The sequence below is a fragment of the Mastomys coucha genome, unplaced genomic scaffold, assembly GCF_008632895.1.
Source record: "Mastomys coucha isolate ucsf_1 unplaced genomic scaffold, UCSF_Mcou_1 pScaffold16, whole genome shotgun sequence".
NCBI classification, from domain to species: domain Eukaryota; kingdom Metazoa; phylum Chordata; class Mammalia; order Rodentia; family Muridae; genus Mastomys; species Mastomys coucha.
In genome coordinates, this window is record NW_022196898.1 from 37,769,570 (window position 1) to 37,785,595 (window position 16,026).

Below are 16,026 nucleotides of genomic sequence, written 5' to 3' on the forward strand. Positions count from 1 at the left end.
CTTGTCCCCCACAGATTAATTTATTTCTAAAGACTGATTGTTATTGTTGTAAGTAGAGCCTATCTGTGTAGCCCTGGCCCTTGAACTTACTCTATAGACTACCTTGGCCTCGAACTCAGAGATCAGCTGTCTGTCTTCCTGGTGCTGTGATTAGAGGTATGGGCCACTCTGGGGAGATTTTGTTGTTTTACATTCATATATGTTGTGTGTATGGGGCATACATGTGCCATGGAACAGTTCTGGTGGGAGAGGACAGTTTGTGGTATTGATTTTCTCCTTTTACCATTTGGGTCACAGGGACTGAACTCAGGTTCTCAAGCCCCATTCACAACAGGTTCCTTATCCACTGAACCATCTCACTGGCCCAAGATGCTGTCTGCCTGGTGTCTGTCTGTCTATCTTTCTTATTTTTTTATGTGTGGGTGTTTGTTTTGAGACAGTATTTCTCTAAGGAGCCCTGGATGTCCTGGAACTTAGAAATCTGCCTGGTTCTGTCTTCCCAGGTGTGGATCAAAGGCAAATCCCTCCATGACCAATCTTTAAGTACATGGGTTTTCTTTTTGTTTGCTTTTAAATTTAATTTTATATGCATACATGTTTGCCTTTGTTTGTCTGCATGTGTACGTATTGTGCCGGATGCCCACAGACATCAGAAGAGGACATAGGAGAGCCACCATGTGGGTTCTAGGAATAAAACCTGGATCCCCTGAAAGAGCAGCCATGCTCTTAACTGCAAAGCTGTTTCTCTAGCTAGCTTCTTTTTTCTCCCCAAAGGTTTATTTATTTATTTCATGTATATGACTACACTGTAGCCGTCTTCAGACATAAGAGGGCATCAGATCCCTTTACAGATGGTTGTGAGCCACCTTGTGGTACTGGGAATTGAACCCAGGACTTCCAGGACTTCTGGTAGAGCAGTCAGTTTTTTATCTGCTGAGCCATCTCCCCAGCCCCACAAAGTATTTTGTTTCTTGTTTTGGACTTAATGAGAGAGGGTCTTACGTATCTCAGGCTCTTCTTGAACTGGCTGAACAGCTTCAAGATGACCTAGAACACTCATACTTCCAGGCCTCCATAATGCTGGGATATAGGTATGCTAACTTGCTTTATTAAGTGATCACTGTAGAAAACCACTTTTCAAGAGTTTAGAGAACATCACAGGCAGACCAAAAGTCTGTGACCTGGATCTACTCTGGAGCTCTCCAGTGCATTTCTTCAAAATCTGTTTGACTTAAGTTTGTCCTAGACATATGGCATGCCTCTTTCTTTGAATCATTGTGGACTCTTCAGGGATTCTCAAGGGACTGTAGTGAGTATTGGGTCAGCAACCCCTCTGTGATGAGATTGTACATTATCAAAGAGGAGTTGGGGGGTCTCTCAACTCAGCTGCTTTTGTCAGTTCTGAAAATACTTGGCCACTAATCAAGCTGGGGTTTGTTGTAGGAGACCGAGTGGCCTGAAGCAGCCAAGGACTGTTCCTGTTCCTGCCATGAGGGAGGTCCCGAATCTAAGCTGAAGAAGAGCAAAAGGAGAAACTGTCACTGCAGCAGCAAGGTGAAAAGAGCGCTTGGTGTGGGGACTGCCCGGGCATCACTGTACAGGTGCTGGGGCTCGTTGTTGGCTGTGTTAGCCTGGAGGTTGGGGACTCACATCCTCCTACCTTTGCTCTGAGTGTGGGGATTAAAGGTGTGTATCAACACTCCTGATTAGATGCTGTTTTGCTATTATGGGTTTGTGTCTTTTTGAGTTTATAAAGTGATCATATGCATCAGATTATATGCAGTATACACGTGCACATATGCAAAATAAATGCACCCTTCTTCAAAATCCAAAATGGAGCCAGGTGCCTGGCCTGTAAGCCCTGAATGAGGAAGTGAAAGCAGGAAGATGACAAGTTCCTCAGCTACGTAGCAAGTGTGAGGACAGCCTGGGATATTAACACCCTTTCTCAAAGCTAAAAGGAGTGGGTGGATTTTCCTTTTGTTGTCGTGTTTGTCTTTTTGTTGTTGTTTGGTCTTAAGACAGTGACTTGTTACATAACCCAGCTTGACCTCAAACTCACCATCCTTCTGTCTGTACATTTTGAGCGTCAGGACTACAGATATAAATCACCAGACTCCATTTTATGTGGTGCAGAGTTCAAACTCAGGGCTCCCTGTATGGTAGGCAAGCATTCCATCAATTGGGCTACATCTTCAGCTTTAGATTTTTCTCCCTTTTTTTCTGAGGTTATGTTGGCTGCTTTTAAATTTTTGAGATAAGGCCTCATGTAGTCCTTTGTAGCCTCTAATTGACCATTTCATAAGCCTTGAACTCTCCTGCCTCCACTACTTACGTGTGGGGATTACAGTTTGTTTTTGCTTTGTTTGTTTTCTGAGTTGTGTTTCTCTGTATATCCTTGGCTGTCCTGGAATATACTCTATAGACCAGGCTAGTGTCTAACTCACAGAGATCCACCTGCTTCTGCCTCCCAGGTCCTGGAATTAAAGGCATGCTCCACCACTTCCTATCTGGATTTTTCCTTTTAAAACAGTCTTTGGTGTACGACCATACCACCCTGAATACGCCCGATCTCGTCTGGTCTCGGAAACTAAGCAGGGTCGGGCCTGGTTAGTACTTGAATGGGAGACCACCTGGGAATCCTGGATGCTTTTTTTTAAAGTCTGATTTGAATATGGTGGTTCACACCTGTAATCATGACACTTGGGAGACAGAGACAAGGGGCTGGGAAATAAAGCATGGAACATATATAAAGACCTTGTCTGAAAAAACTAGTGGTTGGAGAGATGGTTCAGCAGTTAAGAACACTGGCTGGCCTTCCAGGGGACTGTTGTTTCCTTTCTCTGCACCTACACAGCAGCTCACAATTGTCTATAACTCCAGTTCCAGGGGATCCAATGCCTTCTTCTGGACTCTGCCAGCACCATAGGCACATGGCGCACAGACATTCATGGAGGCAAATAGTCATGATACACATAAAAGGAAAATAAAATATTTCTAAAAACGAATGCTTCTGGAAGTGGGGAGTAAAACTGCAGTTGAAGTGTTTCCTTACAGACTCACTATTCTCTAGGGACATCCTCTATGAAGTTTGTGCTTCTGTGTGATGCTATCATTATAGGTAGGCCCTACAGTTGTCTTTAGGTTTCCCTTACTTTCCATCAAATAAACCTGTGAGCAAAACAGAGTACAGATAACTTTGGATCTTCACAGTGAGTTGATTGGTGTCACAAACACTGTCCTCATTAGAACAGAGTACTCCTACTATTTAAAAGCCTGCAGGCTGACTTGCTGAGCACCAACACTGGCCTTGCCTTGAAAAGGTCTGAGACATAGGAAGGTCAGGACATTTTTAACCTAGAAAATCACTCTTGCAGGTGTGTGAAAGCAAATCCTACAAGAGCAAGGAGTCTCTTGAGTTGGTGGGCAGTGGCCCCCTCCAAGAGGCCAGTACTGTGCCCGGCACTAAGGAAGCAGGGCAAGGCAAGGGCATGTTAGAAGAGGAAACCCTGGAGGAGCAGGAGAACATGGAGGTGACCCAGAGTAAGACTGGCAGGACCACCAAAAAGGGAGAGGCACCTGTTCCAGGTGAGTGTCTGACTGCGCTATGGCTGTTGCTTCTTCCTTCCTCAAATTTTCCTACACTGCAGCAAGCTGTGTCGGCTGCTGTAATGGCTTTCCAGTGACGGGCATGCCACACTTTCATGGACAGACTGTGGCAATCCTTTTTCCCAGTTTCCCTCTCACACAGTTAAGACTGTGAGTTCCAGGACTGGAGAGATGGCTTAGCAGTTAAGAATGCCGACTGTTCTTCTGAAGGTCATGAGTTCAAATCCCAGCAACCATATGATGGCTCACAACCACCCGTAATGTAAATCTGGTGCTACAGTGTACTTACATATAATAAATAAATCTTTAAAAAAAAAAAAAAAGACTGTGAATTCCAGACCAGCATGGTCTACAGAGTGAGCTCCAGAATGGCCAGAGCTACATAGTGAGACCTTGTCTCAAAAATAACAATAAAACAGATTCCTGAAGTCTTTCCCTAGGCTTGTGTCCTCTCTACCAACCCTGGCCTCCGCTGAGTGGCTCCATTTTCTCCAGCAGCCTTTCTACTGGAACTATGTTGCTGTAGCTCCTCAGGGCTGTATTCTGATCCCATATTCCTTCTAAGCAGGGTCGACAGTAGGGAGTACTTTGCTGTGCTCTGCAGAAGTGACTCCCACGGAGCCACCACTGGAGGGCCCAACACACTGCTCACCAGAGATTCCTCAGCTTCCTTCTCAGACTGCAGCTGTAGTCTGCTCTGTCAGGAGAAACCAGGCTGGGCCTGAAGTTGTCTCCTGCCTCAATACATCCTCCTTACCTCCTGAAGAGGGGGAGGACCACAAGGCTGCTGCTAACTCGGAGACTATTGCGCCCCTCCCAGAAGCATCAGAAACTGAGAGACTGCCGGGAACTGTGGAGCACTCCGCTCCCCTCCCAAGTCCTGTTTCCTTAAGGACCAGAGATACAGGGAGAAGACATATATGTGGGAAGGCAGGCAGTCAGAGTTGGCTGCCTCTCGAGAGCAGAGCTGAGGCAAAGGCAGCCCATATGGTGGCCCCGGTCCGTGGAACGCCATCAGGAGTTAGCGCCTCAGAGGCTGCTCCCAAAACTTCCAGAGAGGTCCTGGCTGAAGACCGTGGAACACAAGGCAAGGGCCCGGAAGGGGTGCTACCAAAAGCCTCAGAAGCCACTGTCTGTGCCAACAACAGCAAGGTCAGCTCCACTGGGGAGAAGGTGGTCCTTTGGACAAGGTACGTAAAGGTGGGTTGTGTTTACAGAATTTAATACAGATCCAAAAAGCTTGGAGCTAATCATCCTGCCCGAATTACAGGGAAGCAGACAGAGTGATTCTTACCATGTGCCAGGAGCAAGGAGCGCAGCCTCACACCTTCAGCATCATTTCTCAGCAGCTGGGAAATAAGACCCCTGTTGAGGTATGGTAGAAGGGACAGGTGGTGGGGACAGGGGACAGGACCAGCTGGGGTCAGTCGTGAGGAACTCTCAAGGTAGCAACTGGTTACTTGAAAGGGTGGTCTGAAAAAGGCTTGATCTGCCAGGTGGTTGGGTTTCTTTGGAGACAGGATTTTCACTGTCTGGAAAGCCTAGAACAATGTAAATCAGGTTGGTCTTGAACTCAGAGATCCATCTGGCTCAGCCTCCTTCCTGATTGCTGGAATTAAAGGTACATATTACTGTGTGTGTGGTTTTGTTACTCAGGAAAGCATTGTGTGTGCACGTGCGTGTGTGTCATTCTCTTTTCTATATAGAAGACACAGTCCTGTGTCACTCTCTGGTGCAGGGGTGCCCGCCCGTTCACTCTAAGAACCCTAGGATGAGCACAGCACTCTTTCTCTCCTAGGTTTCCCACCGCTTCCGAGAGCTCATGCAGCTCTTCCACACGGCCTGTGAGGCCAGCTCTGAGGACGAGGACGATGCCACCAGCACCAGCAATGCAGACCAGCTCTCTGACCATGGGGACCTGCTGTCTGAAGAGGAGCTGGATGAGTGACATCTGCCAGGATCCACCCGATAGCCATCAATCAGCACTGGAGATGGGTGGCACTTCACTTGTGGAGACCTTGAGGACAGAGCAAGTATGGAGGTAGCTCTACAGCTCGTTTCTCAGGGTTGTTGGTGAAGACCCTACAAGCCCAATCTGTACATAGCACTGAGGAAGAACGGGGCTTGCCTCTGAGTCCGGTGGTCTCAGTGTTCTTAAATGTACAAATGCATATGTCATGTAACAGGTCCCTATACACTGGGTTCCTGCACGGCAGCTTTTATTATAAATTATCTCCCCGGTACCCTCCCCTGGACTTCAGTTCGAAAGACTGTCACCCTCCTGGTAACACTGGGCCAGGCTGTATAACTCCTGCAGCAGCTCTTCCATGTCATCCTGCTCCACCCCAGCGTCCATGAAGCTAGACCAGCGCCGCAGGTCAAGTCTGCTGAGCTCTTCAGCCAAGTCTCTCAGGGTCCGGTGCAAGGATGAAGTTGAACGCAAGGCCCCAAACACAGGGATGCTCTGTACTGCTGCAGAGGGGAAGAAGAGGGACGCTGAGTGGGCTGGAGTCTGCTCTGGGACCTAGAGACCTGACTGTGAGGTACAGCAGTGACGTGTGTGCTGTTCCTTCAGTGTGCTCCCCAGGAGCTTGTGGTCGAGTAGAGGAACACTCAACTGTCAACTTTTTTTTCTGTGCACTTTTAATCCAGGAAGAAAAAGAGAAAAACTGTTCCTATGTAGCTGAAGTGTTAGTTTTCTTCCTGTCTTACCTGTGCCCTTGGGGGGACCGTCCATGGCCAGCCCTTTCTGACTGAAGCTTGAGAAGAAGTGTGGGTATGGAGGAGCCATTTTGCAGGGAGTCAGCAGCAGATGTGATGAACTGCAGACAGAGAGATGATCAGAGAATAGGGAGGCCAGGGCTGCAGGGGCCTGGGGAAGGGCGGGTATATACTAACCTTAAGACTCTAGGGTGCTGCTGCTGTAAGTACTGGGCCAAGACTTCTTCTCCAGAGGCACATGCATGGAGAGCGGAGGGCAGAGGTGTCCCTGGGTTGAGCTTACTGCAAGAACAAAACTGTGTTTACCCTTTGGCTGCACAAATGTAAGCTAAGATTCATACATTCTTGGACCATTAAGCGAATTGGTCCAGAGCTTTTTTTCCTAAGATGAGGTATCCATGGTGGCAGAAAATGGGTGTAAGAAAGTGTGCTAGGGAGACAGACATGCCCCAGGTCTTACAGGGGTCTTGGAAGAACCAGCAGTCTTTACCTGGTGTGGCTAGCTCTGTCTATGCCCCTGAGCACCACAGACTGGGCAAAGCACCGGTGTCCAGCAGAATCCCCACATGCAGACAGGGATGTCCATGGGGTGGCTTCTCCAAGCTGCATCAGGATGTCAGGAAGGGATTGGTCTTGAACCAGTGGGAAGGGGATGATTGCTTCTGCTGTTACCACCTAAACACCGGGAGGAAGCAGGTTACATACATAGTGTTTTCTAAGCTTTGGCCCAGTCCCTCACACAGCTTCTTACCTTTTTCCCAGAGAAACTTAGCACATCAGCCAAGTGAGCCATCGTAACCGTTGAGGAACGTAGGCGATAGGGAACAGTAACTGTGTCCAGGGCTGTAGCCAGGATGGCGCTACAGTGGAAGGGCAGAGTGGCCTGTCAAGTGGGACAGGAGGGGAACACTGTGTCTTCTGGGTGTGGAAAAATAGGTGGAGGCAGAACATGAAGGACAGACATCCAGGGAATGAAACAAGACTGTCCTTAGACCAGACAAACGAGGTGCTAAGAATAAGAAGTCAAGTTCAAGCTGGGAACCCACTTTGGTGTTAACAAATGCCTCCCAAGCATGTGCTAGGTCCTGAGTTCAATCTCTGGCAACACACATACACATGGGATTGGGAGTGAGAGAGAACAGAGTCACAGGAAACAGAGGAAGGCACAAACTGAGCTTGAGCCTTACATCATAATGTAGGTAAGGGAAGTTGACAGGTGGCTTGGGTCGCAGGCCCAGGTTCCCTCCAAGGGATAAGGGACAGACGAAAGAGCTGTACCCAGTCAGGTGCACCAGACCAAATGCTGTGTTTAAGAGACGATAGATATTTTTCTGGGGCTCCTGGTAATAGAAATGAGAGTAGCTTGCATCAGGCAACTTGCACAGTGGGATCCTCTTTTCCCAACATCCCTGCTGCTCTTTCTTCCAGCTTCTACTCACCCCAAGATTATAGGGACCAGGGAGCAAGCCCCAGGTTAGTACTCCCCGCCCTGAATACTCGTCTTGTAGTAACTCTGCAGTTTTAGCACCTACTCCAGAGAAGCCATCATGTAGGTCACACAGGAGCTGGAAGCCCTGGAGATAAAGACCAAAAATAAGGGAGGGGGCTGTAGGACGAGGAGACTTTCTACCCCAACATCATCCACCCTGCCACACAGCTACCTGCAAGTAGTCACATTCTTCCACATAGAAATGCAGCCTGTCCTCCAGCTCTTCCAAGTACCTGGGCTCCTTCAGGACACTCTCCCCTTGTCCAAAAGCCTCCAGCCGGCCTGTCTCGCTGCCAAAAATCACCATGATAAAAGACTCAGCCCTTCCCTCAACTCCTCAGTCTTGCAGTTTTGGAGGGCAGGTGAGATGGGCCCCAGCCTTATCCAGTGTGTTGGGGAGGACCTAAGCTTTGTCTCACAGCCTCTGCAGTCTCCATACCCGTCATGGTTGTATTTCTGAATCACACAGATGCTCCGTGGATGGAGATGGACTCTGAGGAAGTCTGACCAGACTCTGATGCTGTTCTCTGTGGGGATAAGTGGTTTTGAAATTTGTAGCAGGGATGACTAGTGGGAAGGAACAGCTGATGAGTTCTACCATCCCCCATACTCCTCCTCTGTCCAGTGTCTAGCATCAAGGGCTATCTCACCTTTACCATTCTGGATAGTCTGGATCAGTTTGGCCCTCCAGGTACCATCACTACTCGGCACTCCCTGGAGGGGTGAGAAATCGGTACTTTAGTTCCAGGTTGTTTTCATCTGCCATATAGGCTTATCTTTACTTATGTGTATATGTGTGCAACTGAGTTTATGTGCACCACGTGCATGAGGTACCCAAAGCCAAAAGAGGGTGTTAGATCCCCAGGAATTGAAGTTACGGTTGTGAGCTGCCTGATGTGGACATTTTTACTCAGTTCAGACTTCTGGAAGAACAGGCAGGACTCTTAACCTCTGAGCCAGGTTCCGGGTTCCCACCAGTTCAGAGATAAGGGTGCTTTTTCCAAAAATGCTCCTCTACGGCATTTACAGTGACTAGACTCCCTCTTGTTGGCAAGCCCATTCATCACCTCTGCACTCAGAAGGTCCTGGAGGTGGTTCTTGGGGTGGGCTTCTTCTCTGTGTGTGGTGAGCTTCCCCTGCCTGAAAAGAGTAGATATTAAGCACAGAGAGCATCCCTCTGCAGAGCTCTCCAGTGGACCATGCTCATAGGAAGGATACTCACCATGCTACTGCAGCCTCTAGCTGCCGGTCCCTGTAGAGGCTACCCTCTTCTTTTAGGGTATTCAGACTGCCTGGGAAGAAATGAAAGGCAAAGTCAAACCTAGAGCGTCATGTGATCAAGACTAACCTGATCAAGACTAACCTGATCACCTGTCGAGTAATGTTGATGTGGCAGTTCCCCTCACCAAGATGAGGTCTACCTTTGTAGCTGTGAATGGTCTACCATAATGTAGACAGATTGGTTTTGAACTCAGAACTTCTACCTGCCTTTGCTGGTATTAAGGGCGTGCCCAACTGCACATGGCACTTGGCTTTTAAAAGCATACTTGGATATACATTAGATGGGACAGCAAATCTGGACTCCATCCTTCTGTCAATAGCTGTGGTCCATCTGTAGGTTTGAGTGTAAGCAGCTTAACATTACAGTGTCCATTCCGGAGCCGGATCCTGAAGTAAACAACTTGCCCTTTAGGCATCCCCGGTGGATTGTGCCCAATGTGGATTGTGAAGTGAACTGATGCTAGGGCCCTTGAACGCCACACGGGAAAACTTGGCTGAGCCCGCCATCATCTCACCTTTCAGATCCATAAGGATGAGACGAGGCGTATAGGTTTCCTGGCCGTGCAGCGTCCGGCCGGTTCTGTACAAGACGTCTGGGCACAGCTCGCCTGGAGGCTCTTCATCCTCGGACGTGCGTCCCAGCGCAGCATCCTGCAGGGTTCACAGGACTGAGCGGAGGGGGAAGGAGGGGCAGGGCCCGTACCTTCCGCAGGGAGCGCCGGGCTGCCACTAGGGGCCTGACCTGCTGGTTCCACCAGTGCGCCCCCACGAAACCCGCGAAATGGCCCAACTGCAGCGTGAGCACCTCGCGGGCCCCACCTGCCATACCGCCGCGGCTCTCGGGCCCTCCGCTACCGCGGGCCCGTGGCTGGAGGGGGCGGCTCCCGCGCCCTATTGGTTCGCGAGCACGTGCTTTCCCGTTGGCCTCCCGATTCGTTAGTCTCTGAGTCCGCGGCTCAGGCCCCGCCTCTTCCTCCTCTGGAATGCCGGAAGCTGCCCCGATCCGTTGTCGTCACGCTGTTCCCTCTGAGCTTCTGACTGAGGCTGCTTTGGCCAGGGTCGCGGAAGCTTGTCACCTGCTTCTGTCTCTCTTCGCGCCGAAGCCTCTCTCCTGTAGCTAATCACGCACGCGAGAAAAACAACAAACAAACCGAGGAGGAACTAGATTCTCCTCCGGATCCTCCCACTCACTTCCTTTTCCCATCTCCGAAGTCCCAGACCACCTACCTAAACCAAGTGGACTAGCCCCGGGGGTGGGTCATCGATCGGCTTCGGTTACCTTATGGGAAAGATTGTATTCCCTTTCTCTCATGTTCATATAGATCGATTGTACTTCAGTGCGGTTTTCATTTGTTTTTTTGTTTGGCTCGTTATTTGGGTTATTTTTTGAGATGGAGGTCTCAGTATGTAGCCCCTGGCTGGCGTGAAATGGAAGCAGGCTGGCTTCAAACTCAGAAATCTGGCCTCCACTGGAATTAAAGGTCGTGCCACTAATAAACTTGGGAACATTCTTTTATGTATTCATAAACTTTTGTATATCCAATTTGTAGAGAGTTTCCAAGCCATATGTGATGGCTGAAACCTGTAATCCATGTCCGGATGTGCGAGAGAGACCAGTTCGTCCTTGGCTCCATAGCAAGTTGGAGGCCACTTGGCTGCATGAGACCATGTCTAAGTTACAATACAAACAAAACAAATTACTATTCCAAATGTCTTACTCATGTTTCTTTGGGACCGTCTAGTATTCACTTATGAATAAAATAAATGGGCCCAGGCATAATTCTCAGTGGGTTAAGAGGAGCTTAACCCACTGAGACCAGAGTTTGAACCTGAGGATCCACAGGGTACCACAGGGTAGTACAGAACCAAATCCCTAGCTGTGTTCTGAACATATGCACATTCCTAGTAAAATATTTAGAAAATGAATCATATAGAACAGTATTTTTATGAATGACTATGCATTTATTTTTATTTTTGAGGTGATCTTTTTTTTTTTAAGCTATATCTGTTTATTTCTTATGTATGTGAGTACACTGTGTGAGTTCACACACACCAGAAGAGGGCATTCATGCATTACAGATAGTTGTGAGTCATCACGTGGTTGCTGGAAATTGGAACTCAGGACCACTGGAAGAAGACTGAGTGCTCTTAATCGCTGAGCCATCTCTCCAGTTCTGAGGTGATCTTTTTTATTTGCTTGTTTGTTCTTTGTTTTGTTTTTGTTTTTCAAGACAGGGTTTCTCTGTGTAGCCCTGGCTGTCCTGGAACTCACTCATTCTGTAGACCAGGCTGGCCTCAAACTCAGAAATCCACGTGCCTCTGTCTGGCTGTCCTGGAACTCACTCTGTAGACCAGGCTGGCCTCGAACTCAGTAATCTGCCTGCCTCTGCCTCCCAGGTGCTGGGATTAAAGGCATGCACCACCACTGCTCGCATATACTTCATTTTTGAAACTGTAAAAAATGTTAAAGAACCATCCTTTCTTTCAGACTCAGTAAAACAAATTTTGTGCTTCAGTGGTTGTCTATTTCATTGTGACCCTGAGAATATTTCCAACTAAGGTCTCCAAAAGTGGGATTCTGCAAGAAATTAATGGCTGTAGTCCATTTTTAATGTTGAGGCAAGCTTAAACCTCATCAATTACACCAGGCCCAGACAAGCAGCAGACACCAGGCCCCTCTTTCCCCAGCTGGCATTTGGCAGCTGCGGATTTTGAAACTAACTTGCTATGTAACTCAGCTCATTACCTGAAAAGGAATGTAGTCTGAGATTAGGCTTTGCCCCCAGTCAATGACATGGAATTTGTGAGGGAGGCAAGTCCCAGCCTTCTGGAGGAGAGGACAGAGATTTCTTTAACCATTTTGGGGTGTGGTATTGAGACAAATATCTCAGGTTGTCCTGGAACTCTGTATTATCTATGTAGGCTGGCGTCCAACTCACAGATATCAGTCCAACTTTCTTTTTTTTTTTTTTTTTGGTTTTTCGAGACAGGGTTTCTCCGAGTAACCCTGGCTGTCCTGGAACTCACTCTGTAGACCAGGCTGGCCTCGAACTCAGAAATCCGCCTGCCTCTGCCTCCCAAGTGCTGGGATTAAAGGCTTGCGCCACCACCACCCGGCTTCAGTCCAACTTTCAATGGAGGACTTAAAAACCAATGTTGATTTATTGGGACTGGAGAGATGGCTCAGTGGTTAAGCACACTTGTTGCTCTTGCAGAGGACCTAGATTTGGTTCCAAGCACTCACATGGATTCATAACTCCAGGAATAGGGGATTCAGTCCCCTCTTCTGACATCCGTGGTTACTCCATGCATGTAGTGTATACATATTCATACATATAAAATACATGTAATTAAAAAAACAAAACTGCGTAAGAGCTGTAGTGGCTAAGAGAACATACTAGCTCTTTCAGAGGACTGAATTTCGTTTTCCAGCATCCATACCAGGCATCTCCAAATTCTGTGTTCTCTATTCTGTGTGCGTTTTTGCAGAACTGTGTATTAAGAACCAAAAAAACCAAAAAACAAAAAAACATATTTACTAGTCTTTTGAACTTGTTTTATCTTAGTTCCACTCTTCCATTAAAGTCCAGCCTGGGGAACCAACCAGTTTATTGAGCCTACTTACAGAAAGACTGAGGGATTGTTTACTAAATGCTGGACCATGGGCTACCCCAAAACCTCATAGCAAAGACTTCACCCACCCACTTTTGAGTTTCCTGTGTCTTCTCCAAACCTGGAACCTTCCTGGAGATTACATACATACTCTAACATCACCCAGCCCTGGAGGCCAGCTTTCCATACAAATACCTGGGAGGAGCTACTGGACCCTTAGGTGAGGCTCCAAGGACTCCACTCCCCTTACTGGGGGATATCAATAGTCCAACAACAGTCCTGAGGTATCAATAGTCCAACAACAGTCCTGGCAGGATGACTGCGTGTAAGCAGCCACAGGTGATTTTATGACAGGGAACAACAACAATAACCAGTGTCCCAGCTGTCTGCCTGACAGCCCACAACAGCTGCAACTCCAGCTTCAGAGCCAATGCTTCTGGCTATCACAGGTACCTGTATACATATACACACATGCATACACATAAGGGAAATAATGTTTTAGGTCCTGGTATTCACAGTGACACAGAACAAGCAATGGGGACAGCAAGTGTTATTGATGACAGGAAATGGCATCGAATAACGGAGAAATACTAGGTTCAGAGCTAGGACGATGGCTAATGGGATATGTATGAGTGCTTGCACTGAGGACAGCAGGGGAATTCTGAAACCTCAAGTCGAGCCCCAGTGACATACTTTCAACAGGACCACACCTAATTCTTTTTATAACAGCTGGGGACTAACTATTCAAATGTTTGAGACAATTGGGAGACATGCCATCAGCTGACTGATGGTGTGTAGTAGTAGCTCATCACAAGAGTCCTAGAAATTGGGTTATATAGGCAGGCTCAGTGGCTCAGAATGCTTGCTCCCATTTGATCTCTGGGAATCTATGTAGTTAAGAAGGTATATGTTGTAAACTTGGCTCAACCCAGAGAACACAGATTGACAATAGATCGTTGCAATAACATGAGGTTTATTGATCCATGTACGTGAGGTTGGCCATCCTCACGGGGCGGTCAACCCTGAATTCAGAAAGCATACATCTTTTATACTTTACAGAGGGCAGATTATAAGGCTAGCTGGCTTACTCTGGTTGGTGGAACACCGGACAAAGGATCTCATCAGGCATTGGTTGGCTTGCTTAGGGGGTTGTTCTTGGCTTAGTCAGCCAACTTCCCTATACAGCTCTGCACCTGGCCTTGAAAAGTCTCTGGGAAGGGGCTGAGTAACTAGGTGGTAGGGGGATTGTTGGCTGCAAGGTCAGGGTGACAGTTTGTGCTCTTTTTCGAAATTCACCACAGGGAGGGTTGGGGGGGTTCTTCCGAGAATCTTGTTTTCATGGACCTTAATGTCTTTGCGACCACCAGTTACTTTTGGCCTTACTTAGCTTAGTCAGAATGGTCTGGTCATTCTGTCTCAACATTCTGACCACCAGAACTTTGTTTGTACAGACTGTCTTTGGGGATCTCTGGAACACAACTTCTCAGGGTCTAAAGCTGCTGCTTGCTACCTTAAGACTTGGCTTCCACACTGTTTGCTGCTTACAGGAGCAGGGGCATGGCTTCCTTATTTTACTGTGAAACATTATTTCTACATTCCCAAAACATTGTTTCTTACTTTATTACTTCATATGGAGAGAGACAGCTTTTATAAGTTGCTTTCTGATTTCCAAATGGGTTCTCTGGCATCCATGTGCCCACAGATACAACAAATAACTGTATACGTTTTTAAACTATTGAATTATGAACATCAGGACTGTGAGGGCCTTATTAGAACCTGGATTAATTATGATATTTGGGAAAATAAATTAAGAATTTGAAGCTGGGCGGTGGTGGCGCACGCCTTTAATCCCAGCACTTGGGAGGCAGAGGCAGGTGGATCTCAGAGTTCGAGGCCAGCCTAGTCTACAGAGTGAGTTCCAGGACAGCCAGGACTACACATAGAAACCCTGTCTCGAAAAACCAAAAAGAAAAAAAAAAAAAAAAGAAAAAAAGACACAGCTTCCAATGCCACTACAACAGTGTGTGTTGAAAGACAAGAGGAGCTAAGCTGAAAGTGTGGGGCAAAACTGGAAAGTCAACAGCTGTGATGGGCATGAGAGGCTGTGGTTGATAGAGGGGCAAGTCTTTACCCAATAGTGTGGGCAGAATGATGTTCTCAGCCCCCAACAAGCTGTCCAGTCAAATGATCGTCCTAGCTCGGAACAGCGACATGAAGAACAGTCCATTTACTAGATTGGACCTCCTTGATAGACATGCTGGTCCATGGCCAGTGGTCAGTGGCAGAAAACTATGTTTATGACTGTGAGCTGTCCTGCCAACTGGAGGTCCTTGGCACATGCTGATGGGGGACAAAGTGGGCATTTTTGGTTTGTGCTGTTACAAGAAACCATGTGGAAACCCAGGATCCATGTCCCCCATGTAAAGAGCAAGAAATGTGTTCTTGATGACTGCAAATACACATTTGGGAAAAAGGAACATAGAAGGCTTCTCTAACACCCTTCCCTCTGAAAAAAAGTAACATTCTAAAAAGGAAGCCATGGAAGGAGAACTTAAAAAAAAAAAAAAAAAGATGTGGAGGTGTAGTTCTGCACAGCTGACGTTGTGGTGGCTGGGGTGGAGGTGTAGTTCTGCACATCGGACTTCGTCGCTAGGTAGTGCAGGTGGAGAAAGACTCAGCCTCCCTCGGGGTCTCGACACCAGGCATTTGACTATGCTCCAGTGAGTATACAAACACAAAAATGGCCTTATTTATTTATTTATTTATTTATTTTTTGAGACAGGGTTTCTCTGTGTAGCTCTGGCTGTCCTGGAACTCTCTCTGTAGACCAGGCTGGCCTCGAACTCAGAAATCCGCCTACCTCTGCCTCCCAAGTGCTGGGATTAAAGGCGTGCGCCACCACCGCCCGGCCTTTTTTATTTTTTATATTTTGCGGGTGAACATGGGGGAACTGGAAAGTGGGAACAGTCAGTATGTATGATGGGAGATTCCCAAATAATAAAAATAATCAATACATGAAAATACTAGCTGGGTGGTAGTGGCACACACCTTTAATCACATCACTTGGAAAGCAGAGGATGGTGGATCTCTGAATTTTGAGGCCAGCCTTGTCTACAGAGTGAACTCCAGGATAGCTAGGGCTACACAGAAAAAAAACCTGTCTCAAAGAACAAACAAACAAAATCTAACAAAATATTATGTTAAGAAACAAAATGAAGGGGCTGGTGAGATGACTCAGCAGTTAAGAGCACCGACCGTTCTTCTGGAGGCATGGTGGCTCACAAACCACCCGTTTAAAGAACAAAACAAAAAAA

General features: G+C 47.5%; 2 protein-coding genes and 1 pseudogene across 11 annotated transcripts in view; 2 read left to right on the top strand and 1 right to left on the bottom strand.

The window, feature by feature from the left end:
* Positions 1–5,850, top strand: part of LOC116093143 (GON-4-like protein) — a 79,618-nt gene extending 73,768 nt beyond the window's left edge. For 9 of the 10 annotated variants that reach the window (XM_031374420.1, XM_031374418.1, XM_031374425.1 and 6 more), the window contains 5 exons: positions 1,444–1,554; positions 3,378–3,588; positions 4,178–4,799; positions 4,880–4,982; positions 5,408–5,850. In XM_031374420.1, coding sequence (XP_031230280.1) covers positions 1,444–1,554; positions 3,378–3,588; positions 4,178–4,799; positions 4,880–4,982; positions 5,408–5,557 — 1,197 coding nt within the window. In that variant the 3' untranslated portion in view covers positions 5,558–5,850. The remainder of the gene's footprint in view (positions 1–1,443; positions 1,555–3,377; positions 3,589–4,177; positions 4,800–4,879; positions 4,983–5,407) is intronic. The other variant, XM_031374424.1, reaches the window with a different exon arrangement.
* LOC116094524 lies at positions 2,540–2,658 on the top strand (annotated as a pseudogene).
* On the bottom strand, positions 5,785–10,007 carry Msto1 (misato mitochondrial distribution and morphology regulator 1). The gene is made up of 14 exons (XM_031374430.1): positions 9,843–10,007; positions 9,616–9,751; positions 9,042–9,111; positions 8,887–8,959; positions 8,470–8,533; positions 8,259–8,346; positions 7,992–8,109; positions 7,770–7,904; positions 7,518–7,670; positions 7,082–7,213; positions 6,821–7,005; positions 6,508–6,612; positions 6,322–6,431; positions 5,785–6,081 (listed from the first exon to the last, which is right to left on the bottom strand). Exons 1-14 carry the CDS (start codon positions 9,924–9,926, stop codon positions 5,867–5,869), a joined length of 1,668 nt encoding a protein of 555 aa, XP_031230290.1. The 5' UTR covers positions 9,927–10,007; the 3' UTR covers positions 5,785–5,866.
* Positions 10,008–16,026: the final 6,019 nt, after the last annotated feature.

Coding starts and splice junctions, on each gene's coding strand:
- Msto1 (XM_031374430.1), bottom strand. CDS start 9,926: ATGGCAGGTGGGGCCCGCGAGGTGCTCACGCTGCAGTTGGGCCATTTC. Junction 8,960..9,041: donor CTAGAGGCTGCAGTAGCATG/GTGAGTATCCTT, acceptor TACTCTTTTCAG/GCAGGGGAAGCTCACCACAC. Junction 6,613..6,820: donor GACAGAGCTAGCCACACCAG/GTAAAGACTGCT, acceptor TTGTTCTTGCAG/TAAGCTCAACCCAGGGACAC.